General features: G+C 44.7%; 2 protein-coding genes across 2 annotated transcripts; both read right to left on the reverse strand.

Moving 5' to 3' along the window:
* Window positions 1–434: 434 nt before the first annotated feature.
* Window positions 435–1,928, reverse strand: H6S33_001864 (uncharacterized protein; the record flags this gene model as incomplete). The annotated part of the gene is made up of 4 exons (XM_044833239.1): window positions 435–470; window positions 544–723; window positions 805–1,560; window positions 1,632–1,928. The coding sequence occupies 4 exons, from the start codon at window positions 1,926–1,928 to the stop codon at window positions 435–437; spliced, it is 1,269 nt and encodes a 422-aa protein (XP_044693925.1).
* Window positions 1,929–10,750: 8,822 nt separating this feature from the next.
* On the reverse strand, window positions 10,751–11,021 carry H6S33_001865 (uncharacterized protein; the record flags this gene model as incomplete). Its single annotated transcript, XM_044833240.1, has 2 exons — window positions 10,751–10,887; window positions 10,946–11,021. The coding sequence occupies 2 exons, from the start codon at window positions 11,019–11,021 to the stop codon at window positions 10,751–10,753; spliced, it is 213 nt and encodes a 70-aa protein (XP_044693926.1).
* Window positions 11,022–15,854: the final 4,833 nt, after the last annotated feature.

A 15,854-nucleotide genomic window follows, 5' to 3' on the forward strand; every position in this document is an offset into this window, starting at 1 on the left:
CATGGTACGAGCTGAATATACCAGTTGTACCATGTATTTCTTACATCGATTCAGGTGTGTGTAACTATTAGGGTCCTACTACTCAATGGTCCCAAGGGCTGGATATGGCAACATGTTAATTCTTACCCCGTGTTAGTTTCTACCAGAAAAAGTTTTTCAGTAGTATTTTATGGCACTCTTTGACCATCTTGTGATCACATTAAACCCACACAAGCGATTTTTGGGTTTATACCCAACGATAACGGTGACAGGATAACAAATCATCGCGGCGGCTTGGCCGGTATCTAGTAAAGAGCTGAATAATCTTTTCTCTATTGCGCAACAGCACCTCCAAACATAAACAACCCAACAAAAAAAACCATCATCATGCCTCAATTCAGTCATACTATATCACTCGATCATGGGGTTAGGGTTCGATGCCTTTCCCCATCCATCTACGCACACGGCAACCCCAACTGCGTCGCATTAACCTACACACGCACGCAATCATCAGTCTAACCGTCATCACTTGATAGCAGTGTTCGTAATGACAAGAGAGCTTACATTACTGCAAGTATAAACCGCGGCCTTGCCACTGGGCGGTGTGACCGTGATGTTCTCGGCATAGATTTTGCTGCACACCGTTGGCGAAGAGCACACTACGCTGCCAACGGTGGGATCGTATTTCGACGATGTGGTGCCATAGAAGTTCTTGAAATAGATGTCCGAGATGGTAAGTTCGCTCTATTGCTACGGTTAGTTTCCTGCACTGGGCAATCCATACAGCTGCGCTGCAGTTTTGGGGGGGGGGGGGGGGGGGGGTACAGGGTACAGTTCGCATAGAGTCTTGTTCTTCTGTCCGTAGCACTGGGTGACCTGGATGGCATAATCGTTCTTGTGGTTCCCGAACGTATCATACGTGACATTCTTCACATGGCCCCTCCCGCCGCCGCCCTGCAGATCACCACTCAGCGTCGACTGCGTCCCAGGCCACACCTTGATGCGCGCGCCGTCCGACGCAGAGGTCATGCTGATGTTGTACACATATATATCCTCAATAATATCATACTCGCCCGGATACTGTCCCAGCGACCCGACACTGATTCCGTGGGACCCCGTACAGTCCAGACCCTGCACCACGATGTCGGTGCTGTTCGGCTTAAACGAGACGCAGTCGTCGCCGTTGTCGATGACGCTGTTCTGGATCGTGATGGCCGAGGAGCGGTACGTGTCCCAGCCGTCCGTGTTCTTTGCCGGATTGGCGTTGTTTGTGCCGCCGGAGATGGAGACGTGGTCGTAGACGACGTCGGTGGAGTTTACGATGATGTTGAACCACTGCGGGGAGAATCGCATGTTGATGTTGCTGACGCTGCCGCCGGTCAAGCCGATGATGCCGAGCAGGATAGGGCGCAGGATGTAGATGTCCTCGGCGTACCTGTCGTACCAGACCTGGCCGTTGCCATTGAGTGTGCCGCCCCCGTAGATGTTGACGTCCTCGCCGCCAATCTGCCAGAATGTGGTGGCGTTCTGGAAGGTAAGGTAGAAGGCGTTGGCGTTCCAGTAGTCGGTGTCGTTTGAGAACTTGAGCGGTGTTAATATTACTTTCTTATTGGGTCCGTGGGAGAATGAAAGGGGAGGGGATGCAGTCTTACAAGGATAGTCCCCTGGATGTCGAGGTCAACGTGGGAGAGGAAGGTTAGGTCCAAGGCTGTCCCGATGGTGTAAGTTTTGTTTGGCGAGAATACGACGGTGCCGCCATTGTTGCAGGAGTGTGCGGCGGCGAGAATGGAGGCGGCGGAGTCCGCCTCGCCGCTGGGGACTGTGCAGATCTTTGACGTACGCGGGGTGGAGGTGTAACGGGTTTTTTTTGGGTGCTTAGGGTAGGGAGTTACTGTTATTGCCAGAATACTGGGGAGGAATAGGAGGGGAGTGAGTATTGTGAGCTTCATCGTGAAGGTAATGATACTGCGGACAGGTATTTGATCTGTGACTCTAGGAAGAGCTCTCTCATTATGAGACGCATTGGGGGGGGGGTGCTTGTGTATTTTATAGCGCTCTCCCCCTTAGTTCCTGACCCAATGCATTATAGAGATAAATTAAAGATATATTAGAGATCTGCACCCTAGCTCCATCCTCGCCCACTCCTCCTCCGCCGTCTTTCCTGTGCAATCAGCGAGGTACCGACGGGCCCCGGACAATAGTAAACCGAGATCTGTGGTCCGATTAAGCTTCGCGTCGGGTAATATATATGCTGATATGCAGGTGGGTGGGTGATACACTCCACTCTATCGACGGGTACAACGGCTGCCAGGGATTGTGGGGTAGGATAATGGTCTGGGGTTGCCGCGCGAGGGCTCCTGGTTGCGGGGTGAGTGAGCGGTGGGGATGCTGTAGAGCACAAAAGTGGTTAAAGGTAGAAACGAAATGGAGATCTCTCTTCTTGTCCTTCCATCCTCTTGCGTCACTCTTGGCCTCTTTCTTCAATCGCCGGATTTCTCGGGAACAAATCGCGTTCCTTGCTAAAGATTTGTCTTTTCCTTACGTAATCAGATGTTCCTAGCTTGTCGGCCTTGTATGGTTGTGAATGGAGTTTATCAGAGATATACATTGTATCAACTCCCTTTATAGTGACTCTTATGGTTCCTGACGCAGACACACACCACAAAGTACCTAAGAAGTACTGTGTCCGTATAACGTCAAACCCAAGGCCAAGGACAAAGATAGGCCCCAAACACCATTTTTTACTCCGCTTTGAACGTTGGCCCAGCTCCTGGAGGTCAATCCTACTTCCACCTACTCCCCGCTCATTATCTCTCTCTAAATAGTATCTTCAGGTGCATTTGTATTGGCGTTACAGCAAAAATATCTCATCGTCTCTTGGCGCCAAGGCCTGGCTCATATCGAGTGATATATTGTGATTTCCGGTTCGTCAATGAGTCATCCGGGAATGCACTGGAAGATCTCCCGATCCCTTTAATTGGTCATAACCTGAAGCAGTCGGAGCTTATCTAAAAAAAAATTGTCAGGAATTTGAGGAATCCCCTTAGTAGGCGTATGCGAGTAGTCTCACCCAGCATAAAAGACTTAGTTGCATTCACATCCGCACTAGTAGGGCTTGATCAGATTCGAACGGATCGTGGAGAGCTACCAGACCTGGGGCATGTATGTTGAGGATTAACACCTTCTTGTGCCGCAATAGTCAAAGTGCTACTTCCTCAAGATTCTTGAATACAAGGGCGAATTCTTTTCAAAAGGGGTTTGTGGACGACTGTACCGCGGTTGGCAACACCCTAGCGGATCAGCCTCCAAGATACAGGTCCCTGGTACAACGATTCGATAGTACAGTAGACTCTCGCTATAAGGATACGGTCGGGACCAAGAATATCTATCCTTATAGCGAATTAATAGCGAATTATCCTTATAGAAAGTGGGGAATGCTAGCAAAACGGCGGTTGCGGAACGGCCACTGGTATCCTTATAGCGAGTATATCCTTATATCAAATGTCCTTATAGCGAGAGTCTACTGTATTACAACATCTATCTCAGTAGACTCGGTAGTTAAACCTTGACCAATAGAAATAATAGGCGTCTTTTATAATTGAAAACGCGAAATGTAATGTATTTGCCGATGCATACAAGTAGTTACCACACCCTACATCTTTACTCCACTGGCCTTATCTACATCAATCATGTGCCCCGTATACTTGTATCCCCTGGATGTTCGAGACATTTTGCGAAATCTCTCTCATGCATTAGCGTGGTCTATCCAGGAAGTGATTGACACTATATAGAGCAGCATCGTGAGAAGTTTATGGTACATCAGCGTACTCCAAAGACCTGTAAATGCGGCACACTGCTTACCCTGACGTTTTCCCACCTAAACTCGAGATCACATGATATTTATGCATGAGATCGAGAGAGAGAATTTCGCAAAATGTCTCGAACATCCAGGGGATACAGTGAATAGAGGGGACCACTCACTTTGCCAGCTTCGAGACCGCTTGACCGCACTGGGTATACTGAACTGTGATACAATAGTTATCTCGTGCGAAGTGTATATATATATCATGGCCCGCCTCATGGTAATAACGCTCTAAGGAATAGATTTTGAACGAACATGCATCCCATGATATTAATATAATGTCTCACTATAATTAGAAGCGGAAATCAAAATTTAAGCTTAAACTCCCAACCTTCTGCATGGAAACAGGCGCAGCAGTAATTAGTGAGATTGTTATGAGGACGCACATATATTCCGGTCTGGAATCTCCGCAGCGATGCGTTCCAATCGGTTTTCCGATTATCTCGCCAGTGCGATCCTTTCGTCCGATCACCCATGAAGCGGGATCATGCAGCAAGTTTAGTGAACGTCTTACCAGAGAAAATCATTTAGAGTTCAGCCACAGAAGTGATGGCGTTGTAGGCTTACATCGTGTTATTGATTGGTTGGTTTATAATTTAGTTGATGAGGGGGCGCACGTAGAGTACATATACCGCCAAAACTAGAAAATTGGCTATCTCCGTCCAGGGATTATCTCTCGAGTGATTGGTTGGATGGCGTCGATCTGCATCAGAAGTTTCACGAGAGCTAGCCAGGATAAGTGGTATGTAAAGACGGTAAATTTTATCTTGAGCCGCACTCTGTACTCGATGTGATCCGACCTCAATGTTTCTACCAGATCCCCAAGTTTTAGGAGGGGATTGTACCGGGCGTTGAGGGTAAATACGAAGAATCTGATAAGAGGATCTTGCTGTGAAATAGGTGCGTTTATCTTATCAGATTCTCGGTATTTATGGTTAACCCCCGGTACATAAAGTAATTAAGGACATGGCCATGCCAAGACACCCATCCCTGCGTTAAAAGAGAGACAGTTTCGCAGGACCCCAGGATTCCCCGGTTATCTCGCCGGTGATCAACCGCCTTGATTCCAATAATATAATGCGGGAAGTTTGAAATATACTCGTAGAATCATGACGTTTCCAAACACGACCGGGTCTGCATGAGCCCGCGTATGACCTGCAGTATTCGTTCGAACCAGTAGGAGAGCGATTTGACATGTACACAAACATGTTTTGTGGATCATTGAACCCGCACATGGGTACGTCCTGGGGAGTTCAGGCTCACGAACACTTGACAGGAAGGAGTTCGAGTGTATGAACTCTAGTAATTAAAGTTATTTCCTCCGTGACAAGCAATACAAGCCTCAATACGCCGTGGCATATACATGATATGCGTATTGATTCTCTCCATAAGATACCTTCTCCACTCGTCTTCAACAACTGTTCTGATCCCCCTGGCAGTAAAATTCCAACCTAACCTTCTCTTGATACTATCTTTCATTTCATTCTATATAATCTCGATAGGGTTCAAGTCAGGCGAATTTGCTGGCCATTCTAGTTTTTGTAGACCTACCCATCTTCTGAATTCCTGCTGATAGCGATGCTTATGAGCAGGTGCATTATTCTCCATGATTATTAGTCCAGGCCGTGTTTCTTTGACCCTTAAAGCAAAAGGAAAGAGGCCAGGATACAGGATTCGCTCTCTGTATATATACCAATCTATTCCACCTTTCTTGTCCACATTTCTTGTTCGTAGTTCAGGTACAGGTTATTCTTCTAACAAATTCATTTCTTGTAGCCATTCGTATTGCCTAACCTCAGCTTCAAACTCTCTTTAAAGTGTCTGAACTGCATCTGCTCTCCTGCATAGTTTCGTATAGTGATTTGTATAAATGATGGGGTAATTCCAGCCCAGAATAGCAATGGGCAATTGCACCCCAGAACATAACTGATGCCCCTCCTATAAACTTGCAATCCATATTCCGATCAATATGGGCTTTGCCCGGCCTTCTTAAAACACCCTTAAATTGTCTCTCTCGTAGGTTTCTCGTCTCAAAATAAGTCTCATCGGTGAAAATAACATCTTGCCAATCCAAATCGCGGTACCTGAGGCAGAATGCAAGTCTATCTGCTTTGTGTCTATTGCTTATCAAGGGCTTAATGGTAGGTTTTCGGCGATGAATATTGTCAGATGCTAGAGCATTCCTTATTGTATTAATACACACATCTAAACCGGTTTAAAATTTATTAGATTTGATCCAAACAAGACCAGAATATATAATGGTTAGGATTACCTTCTGCTCCTAGTTAACCCAAAGGCATCTGATAATGTATAGCATCACCCAAAGCTAATTCAATCAATCTCTGTTCATCCTCCGCAGATAAGACCTTGTTAGAATCTCTTTGGGAGTTGAGATCGGGCTTCAGGTTTTCAATAGCACATAGATCAGGGATTCCTGTAACCCTGGCTTTCTGCTTCACCTTATTGATTATATCTGAGCAGGTTGAAACTGGAACAGCACATCTCTCCGAGATTTGCCTTATAGTCAATCTATTCTCGCCTTCTAATATTGCATACCCTAATATCTGCCCCCTTTTCGTCAAGGACGTCGTAGTTTTCCTTCGGATCATGGCAGTGACAGGCACTGACACTGGCACCTCACAGCGTTGACTGGCACTGGCACTGGCACCTCATAGCATTGACTGGCGTGGACTGGCGTTGACTGGAACTTCATGGCATTGACGGGCACTTCAAAGAGTTCATGGGTTTGACAGGTAGTTCACGGCTTCGACAGAGAGTTCACGGCTTTGATATTCACTCGAGGCCAACAGCTGAAATGCAGGTCATATGCAGGCTCATGCGGACCCGATCGTGTTCGGAAACGTCATGATCCTACGAGTAGTCAGGTCACTCGCGATCTTGACAGGGTTCGAGATTGTGTAGTTCCCGGTTAACGATTAATTCTCAATAGAGTCTTTTAGCTGCGCGAGTTGGACAGAAAGTCGAGCAGGTTGGACAGAAAGTCTAGCTGTTTTAAGGAGAGACTTGCAGCCGTTCAACCAATAAGATGTGCAGGACTTTTTGTCGAAGTGCTCGACTTTCTGTCCAACTCTTGCAGCTAAAAGACTCTAATCAATGAATGTCCTGCCGCATACCACACAGCAATGTTCGGCGCTTTGACACATGGGGTGCCGGTGTTTAATCGGTGGGCTCTTGCTATCTGTCCCGAGCGTCGTCAGCGTTGCGGTGCGACCTTGCATAACACCCATCTCAGCTCTGCCGAAATATATGCATGTGGGGTAAAAGCATCGTTTAGTGAACCAGATCGATATGGAGAAACAATGAGCTAAGAGACACATCGACAGCATCTACATGTACCTTCTGTTCTTCTCAGGAATTGGCCAACTTATCCGAGTTCACGTGATGTTTCAAATGCAATCTGCGCATCGAGAGGCTAGACGTACATATCTTTGGTGAGGCCTGCTGTCGAGCCACTCCTCAAAACGCCCATCGAGCTCACCAGTTGATTCGTCCGCGTATATGTCGGGAAGAGAGCTATATCATATAAAATATCGCGTTCAGACGCAATTCATGGAGGACAGATGTAACCTTGATATATAGTGGGATGGGTCAAATCCAGTATGTCAGAGAAGTGTAGGGCAGATACAGAAAGAAGAGATGGAGGGCAGCTGCAGGGGGATTATACTTTGTGATATTCACTGAATAATTGGACGTAACACCACCCTATTGTAACGACACACTGGCCTTTACGAGTTTCGTCTACATCAAGCTTCCAGAGGGAAAGAGGTCAGCATTTGCTTCTCGACTGACGATGGTGATGAGTTCGACTGCGGTGATGATGATAATGCGGAGAGGAGCACAAGGAAGAGGCCAGCTAGTGGAAGGAGCGCAGTATGGATTGTAAAGGTGTACTAAAAATTTAAACGAAGCCTCGATGGCTTGGTGAAACTCCCATTACACTCAAGGCTTAGATTATTCGAAAGGGCCAACGCCAGTAAATACATGTATTTAAAAGAAAATTTGGGAGTGAAATAAAATGGATCGAATAAGACAGATGATGAATTTCTGTGCGGATGGAAGCTCCATGCAGTATTCTTGAGAGATTCTGCATACTACATAGGCGGCAAGAAATACGTGTGTCAGTACCCCTGAAACTTTATGTAATCATATATCAAGGAAAGGTACATGTATACATGTACTTCTTGTAACTAACACATGTATAGGCGTAGATCTAGAATGTATATGCGAAATGAAGGACTTACTGATTTTAAGCTTATGTACTTGCGGTGAAATTAAGTATTGTCAACCCCACCAAACTTGAGACCCTATAAAACCACAACCAATAGCTGAAACCAAGTGTGTTAAAGTCATAGTCATTTTTATGCTCAAAAGTAATTATCTCCTGCGTTAATTATCATGGTTATGGTGGTGGTTGGTGGGCCTAAGGAAATGTTGAGGTCAATGGTTGCTATCGCGAGAGACAATACTTAATTTCACGGCAAGTATATATGCAGTGTATTATAGCAGTTTTCATATTGTCTGCCGACTCCGAATCGCATCGGCCCGTTTAGGTAATGCTTATTGCTGGTAACACTTAGATTACATTCAACCATACCTAAGAGAGTAATTACGGTTTCCTAACTCGGAAATCACCTTATGTGTGTTAATTCAGTGAGGACAGGCAATACGAAAACTGCTGTAACTGCGGCGGCATAATAGGATCGCGATCAGTGTCAGTAGCTTACATGTATGTATGAGAGATCGAAAGCTCAAGGGAACATATGTGTTATGTATATCATATATTACAAGTATACATCAATGTATGTAGGTGCCCCGAACCACATAGAGTTATGCGATGGAATATCCTAACAGGCAGATCCACTATCTACTTGTTATGATCATGAGCTATCACTCGAACAATAAACTCGCTAGTCCTATTACATCACGCGACCAATTCAAGGCAGAACGTCTCTGACGAGGCTGATGTTTTTAGACGGTACTCACAATCGCTGTTTCAGGGCGAAAATATGACAGAACGCCGTTTTGGGTACAGCTGTATTTTGAATTAGGAATATTCTGTTTCAATTGAGACTTTGGCGTTTCTCATGTTGGTGTATTACCACTAGAGCCTCCATTCGATCTAATGCGTGCATAAAATTAAATTATCGGGCCCGGCCGCAGATGAGTAATCTAAAACGCCGAGTAGGTCATGTCAAGCTAGACTGTATCGGAACATCTCTAATATCACTCGAGCAACTTATGTGAAATACATAGTAGTATGTTGACTGAAAAGAACCAGACACAGTACCGCTTGGGCTGATTTACTCCAAAACTATCACAGGAAACCATTATCTATTCATGATCTAGTTAGGAGTATTCGAGTGGCTAGGGTGATATGATCGAGATCTGTCTTACTCTATTCTATATATATATACGTACTATTACACTCCATTCTCTTTAATCCAAACCTGATCTCATGTCACACATACGCGACCGCGAAGAGATGCTTAGAAAACATGCTCTCGCCAACGCTCGCGCGCCTTAAGGTAGGAATGTCTAGTATCTATCAATAAAATAAAAGGAAGGAAGGAGGAAAGGAAAAGGAATTCCCCTCCACAATCCACTTACTCGTTGTTAGTTACTTCGGAACTTTTCTATAGGGATCAGAATCCTCTTCCGCGATCCTCCAGTGTTGCAGCAACCACAACCATCGTGCTTTCCCAGCTGAGGTGTATCATAGTAACTGTTACACCAGGTAGAAATCTCGGGTCAATCACCTTCTTGGCCAACCTTTGTTGACCGCGTGGTACCCTGCCTCTCTTTGTTTCCGATACATGAACGTCTTAACATGTTTGACGGCGGTTATAAACTCTGTATATGTACATATCTCATTATGCTCCGAGAACTCTGAAACCTCACCTTCCTATTGCGATATGCCGAAGACTGTGTTCCTCACTCACAAATTACTGATTAATAGCCTGTCTGTGCTGTTATTTGATTATGTAAATGTACACGTAGTTGCCCGTAAAATATGTACTCCGACGGAATGTAACAGAGTTCATGCAAGCCCTAGTGTAAAATACTCGCTTCATCTAACCATTTTTCCGTCCATTCACTTGGATCTCAATTAAGCAAATTGATCTTATTATTACAAAAATTATTGACACCGACTTATCTTTTACCTATATAGAAATGTTTATAAGTACTTGGTTGAAATTAATGATTAGAAACAACCAGTCCAAACATTACAGATTGAATCAAGGTGACACAACGACATCTAGGGCAATGCAATATTATTGGTTAGGTCAAATACGAATATCTGCCACGAATAACTACGCTAGGTATGTACTATATAACGCGGCTTTTCGCATACTTGGAGTTATCTTGTAGATGTATGACTAATAATTGATTCTGGTAACGATAAAGGCTATCGCTCTAAAGCTGAAAAACAGATCATTTCTAATTTTCTCTCGCTGCTGTTGCTGTCATCGAGTAGTATAGAGCACATGATCGGTTATGAAAATGTGAGTATGTGAGATAAGTATCTGTACGAGTACGTACGGTGCTGCGTGGCCTGTGTACCCCCCCCCCCCCCCCCCCAAAACACACACACTATACTGCTGAGCACATAGTGGTCTTGACACGAGAGCCAATTACTAATAATGACTCATTAAAAACCGTTCACTAAGAAATCAACTACAAAGTTGCAAGATTTGAAGAAATTCAATTAGAAGCAAGGTGAAATTACAATGATTTAGCGTAATAATGGAAAAGTATACAACGAAAAAAACGGACACCAAAGTTCCAAATGAAATGAAAACGAGGAAATTCACAACAATGTATACGTGTAGCCATCGATATGTCAGTTTTCCATCCAGTAACCAACTTCTTTCAAATCTGCCACCTCTATTATTCCTTGGGTTTCTCCAACCTCGCAACTGAACTCCACGGATCCTCCTTGACTCCCTTTTCCAGCATCTTAGCCAACATCCCACCGTCCAGAACTTGTACTTGTTGCAGGGTTTTAGAAAAGGCGAGAACTTTATCTGCAATTCTGTCAGTTCGTAGGATCGGGGTGCGCTTCGGCGAGAAGGAAAGAAATACTCTGATCATTGACCGGCCGGGAACTAGCGTTGACAGCTTTTACTGCCACCGGGCCTTGTACCTGACGAAGTGACATTCTCGATGAAGATTATTTGTGGTACAACGGGTAGATTGGGAGTGTCTTAATGCCGAAAGATCGTAAATGAGGCGGGATGTATCTTTCTTGGTGGTGTTTTGGACTCAGATCGATCTGCTCAGTAGGATTTGAATTTCGAGGGGATCTAGCTAACTTAGTTCTTGATTGAAGGTTACATCGATACTTATACGTGGTTCGGCCCGGCGACCCATGCGCAGGCTCAGAACAATATGAGGCTTCTTCTCTCTCCAGAGTCGGCTAGCTAGCTGGCTGACTGTGGAATGGTCACTGAAAATCAAGCCCTGCAATACTGCACGAAAAGAGATTCAAAAAAGAAAAAAGAAAATGGACGGAAAAGATCACCAATCATTATCTAGTCAAGGCATATATTCGGTAGTTTGGGAGAGTTTAGGAGCTGCATAAAAGCTATTCCCCTTCAGATATCTCGAGTTTCAACGCCTTTAAGCCGGATCCGGAGCACTGAGATATGAGTACCGGTATGTTAGTTGAAATTGAGATCTTATATTGGATAACATAACCTGGTAGTGCGTTAGAAACACAACCGGGCATTTGAAGGAAGGACCTACCCATTGTAAGAAGCATTGAGCATCGCGATCGACCGGGTGTGCATTTATGTGGTGGGTGTAGCCCTCTGCCACTTTACTTATTCACCCACCTTTAAGCTCTCCCCACCTCTTTACTGGTTGTCAAAGTTGAGTAATTGTCAGGTAGACATGTACAGACGGTTTATGCACAAGGGACCTATGGCATGCAGCCTGCTATATTTTCCTAGTTCCTCATAATGATCAATACGTACGTACATATTATATACATTATGCCGGCGCTGTGGAGTACGTGCCTCGCGCTGCGCTCTTAATTTCCTTTCTTTTCAAGTTAATTCGGCCTCTCTCGTCCGAGGTCTCCCGCGTGTATCGGAATAGTCCCCCGGGAGCTGGTATGATCACAGATTGTCCCGAAAGATACATACTACGAATATTGCACATGTACACAGTATCACGTATCACCCCCTCATTTACCTTGTGAGGCTCTTGACAGCATGTGCAGTCAGTGAGAGACCGCCATCTCAACGACTCAGGGCATAAGGACGCCCAGACGAGTCAAATGCATGCAGTACGTTACTTTACTTAAGCTTGTTTCCAGGCTTTTACCTGCAAACGTGTTTCACGGTCATACTGCTTCGATACCCGCATTCTAGAATAGAGGTGTGTAACCAGCCCAATTGAGGTAGGTAGTTGTATCCGAAGATGTGTGCCACTTAAGACACATTCAGTACACAACCGCAAATCCGATTAGCGGGGAGAAGGAGGGAACCGCACTCACGATCTCCTGGGACTGGTGGGGTAATTAACACCCCATCTGTAAGAAATAGGTGGAGGGAAAAAAACAAAAGGAGGAGGAAGGGAAAAAGGGAAAAAGAAATCATTTCCAACAAAAAATAAAACGCAGCCGTAGTCGGCAGGCTATGGATGAACACTCCGTTACGATACCTTAGGCACTGGCTTCCGAAACACACAAGTCGACACAACACAAGATATGGGGATGTACGGCCCAACAAAGATACCCGATTAGCTAGCTAGGTACCGCTTTTACTACTGTTGCCTTGTGAGAAGACATATCATTAACCTGGATAGCATACGCGAATCATGTAGAGTACCAATCTCGGATAACCTATGCTCGCCCTCAGTTCAATTGAATGCTTTTATTGTGTGCCCAGCCACTTTATGAGTGGCTCTATCCAGATCTGTTGGTGGGTTCGCACATCGGCCTTTGCTAAATTATAAATGGCTGTGCTGCATATCCCGCAAAATAAAAGTAGCAAGACCCCTCGGCTAACTCGCTAGACTACGCCACTATGAGATAAGGCTTTACTTGTTAAACTACACGCACATATGTACTTGATAGTTAATTACAAGAATGTACCTACGTAGATAGATTTTCGTAGGGACGCCCTTCGTCTTCGCCGCATGGATCATGGGGTGGACTTACCAGAATAAAGGCTGGGGGTCTGCTTTGCGAGGCGGTATACTAGTTGACAGCTTGTACTAGTTCGATAATGTGGACTTTTCGAATTTCAACTGCAGCTGTGCCTCTGGGTCACAGCTAGAGACTACCAGAGTCGATCCTTTTTATTCGATCAGTCAGGATTGTGAGTGGATCCGGAAGTGTGGGGAGGTTTGACACCTCCTCCAGCTCTTTTGCGAGTATCCTACGGGTGGATTGTACAGTAGTTACCCCAGCTACAGGGCGCACTGTCGATTTGATGATCGGCAATGAGTGCTGTATTTGTCGCTACTAATTAGTTGATCACCTCCATATTTTACAGAGAGCTGTTAGTTGTTCATTCGATCATTCACAGCCGCACGCATCATCGTGCAAAGTGGAAAGCTTGACCTTGAAATTGTTCTTCACGTGGATGTCTCAAGTCCCCCGTTTGGAAAAACAGTGACAAATATCTCCTCGTACGTACCAGAACAGATAAGGTCCCTCAAACATAGCCGAAGTACCAAAAGGGCAACCTAAAGCGCAGCTTTTGGTACATACTCGCCGATCGTTTCATCTTGACATTGCACTTTTGATTTTGTGAAGGAAGGCTGCGGCTATCAATGATCAAGGCTACAGCGCTCGGCCATGGATTAAATGCAGAGGTCTTGTAGCAGTGAAAAAGACACTGGTTTGATCAATGCGTATGTACAGCTGTTCGTTGTAGGTAGTAAAAGCACGGCGCACCTGGCGGGAGAAGAACTGAATTATTTACACTCCTCACCCAGTGGTGTGGAGTCTATTCATGTCTACGAAGGCTTTTTCCGTACCCTGATTAATCCTGAATAATACGTGCGCCGTGTCAGCCATGTCGGCAAGTATGCACATGTACATATGTACGGTTTTACGTTATTTTGATCGCTGACAGCATGTATAATTCGCTTCTTCACTTGATGTGACCTCTCCTGCAGATGCATCAATCTTTCCTAAAATACAGATCGGAATGGAAATATGATCTACAATTACCCTTTGGATAGCATATGATGCGACCCAACTGCTGTACTCTACAGTAAAAAAAAAAGAAAAAAAAAATTAAATACGCAAGCTGGCAGTGCAAAGATCCAGTACGTATATATAGCAGCGGCCATCGTACTCTGAGTATAATGTAGGTATTCTTTATAAGATGTACGTGGTTGTGCTGAATGTCTTGTAGATATGCGGTCATTCCCATGATAGTTAGGGGAATACTAGTATCTTCCTGACGTTTTTGAACTGGGCCATTATTACATACACCCAAAATCATGAGCTTGGCGTATTTTTGTATGGCATGCAATATCAGTCGCGTCCACAAACGTCAGGAAAATACGAGTAGATTCATGACATGATAGTTGCATTACAGTTGTCATGTCACGTCACGAAAGACACTCTTGAAACGGTAGGCCGGTTACCGATTGGTAGAAAGGTACATGTACCAACTGATCACTTGAAAGCCAGTAGACCATGAGGAATAAGAAAGAACAAAACAACGAACAAGATCGACTGGACGCATGAAAAAGAAGAAATAAAAAAGTCAGGAAAAACGAATACGAAAAATCAACCCCTAAACTCCCCTCTCCTCCTTCCCAGCTTCCCGCATCCCCGATCGAGCTCCCATTGTCATTATATCGTATTATATTATAATTATATCCGACCAAGCTAAGATTTTCCGATTACAATATATTGTATAGAGTTGAATAAGCACAAAATTTAATATCTATGATCTCCAATCTGTTAGCTAGAACTCCAAGTAAGCCAATTGTATTTGGTGGTGAATGTGGTCGTACCTTATTTTTGTGTAGAGTTCGCATACACAATCACTGGTTCCTCCTTTATGTCCTGTTTATACCAGTTCTCTAACATCCTGCTACCTGCAAGACTAACCTCTTGTGGTACGATTGGGTTTTGAGGCGGAGGAGGAGGAGCATCTATAAAACAGTGTTAGAAAATGCCGAATACGACGTGGAAATGTATGATATTCTCACCAGCGGCCAATTGAGCATTTGGGGCAACATCATTTCCACCACCGCCGTCGTTGTTCCCGTTTGCAATTGAATTTGGCATGGTGGATATATTGATATCGAAGAAAATATTGTGTTCTTTGTGTCAATAGCAAGTGAGGTAGATATATGAATATATAGTGCCGGATAAGCTTCTGAGTTGAAATTCTGGTAGCTGAAAGACTTCGAGGGGGTGCTATATATGCTAGTTCGTTCGAGTAGCTAGATGGCTATATAAAATGGTTTATATAATGATTAAATTTGTTTTCATGGGAGTTTCGTCACATCCCAGTCTTCAGAAGGCTCACAAAGTTGATCGACCGACAGAACGTACGTCCGAGTCTAACCTCGATGCGGTCAGTCTCTATGGGGAGCTGTGGCATTCATAACGAGCATTTACCAGGAACTTGTATCTGGAGAACATTAAACGCCAGAATGGGGCACGGGTGGGTATTGGTACATTTCCGGTCTAGAAGTAGGGTTCTCATTGGCTCGGTTTGCCCCGAGTTGAGGGGGGGCGGGTGCCTATGTATTCCTTTTAAATTTTATGGTTCTTCATTACGAAAGTTGTTAACCGTGCATTGTACTAATCGGGTGCAGAAGATCGGTGAAGAGGCTGTTTCCAGGGAGAGAGAGACAGTAAGCTCAGAGATAGCTAGTACTAGTAGACCGCGTCCGCACTGTTTAGTTATTCTCGTATTATGAGAGTGATGTTTGGGTGCCATATTACGTTTCCTACGGCTTGGTGGCAATGTCCAAGATTCATTTTATCATTACTATTTGATCGAAAGCAATC

The sequence above is a fragment of the Morchella sextelata genome (genome assembly GCF_020137385.1).
Source record: "Morchella sextelata strain SCLS chromosome Unknown scls_11, whole genome shotgun sequence".
In the NCBI taxonomy this organism is placed as follows: Eukaryota; Fungi; Ascomycota; class Pezizomycetes; order Pezizales; family Morchellaceae; genus Morchella; species Morchella sextelata.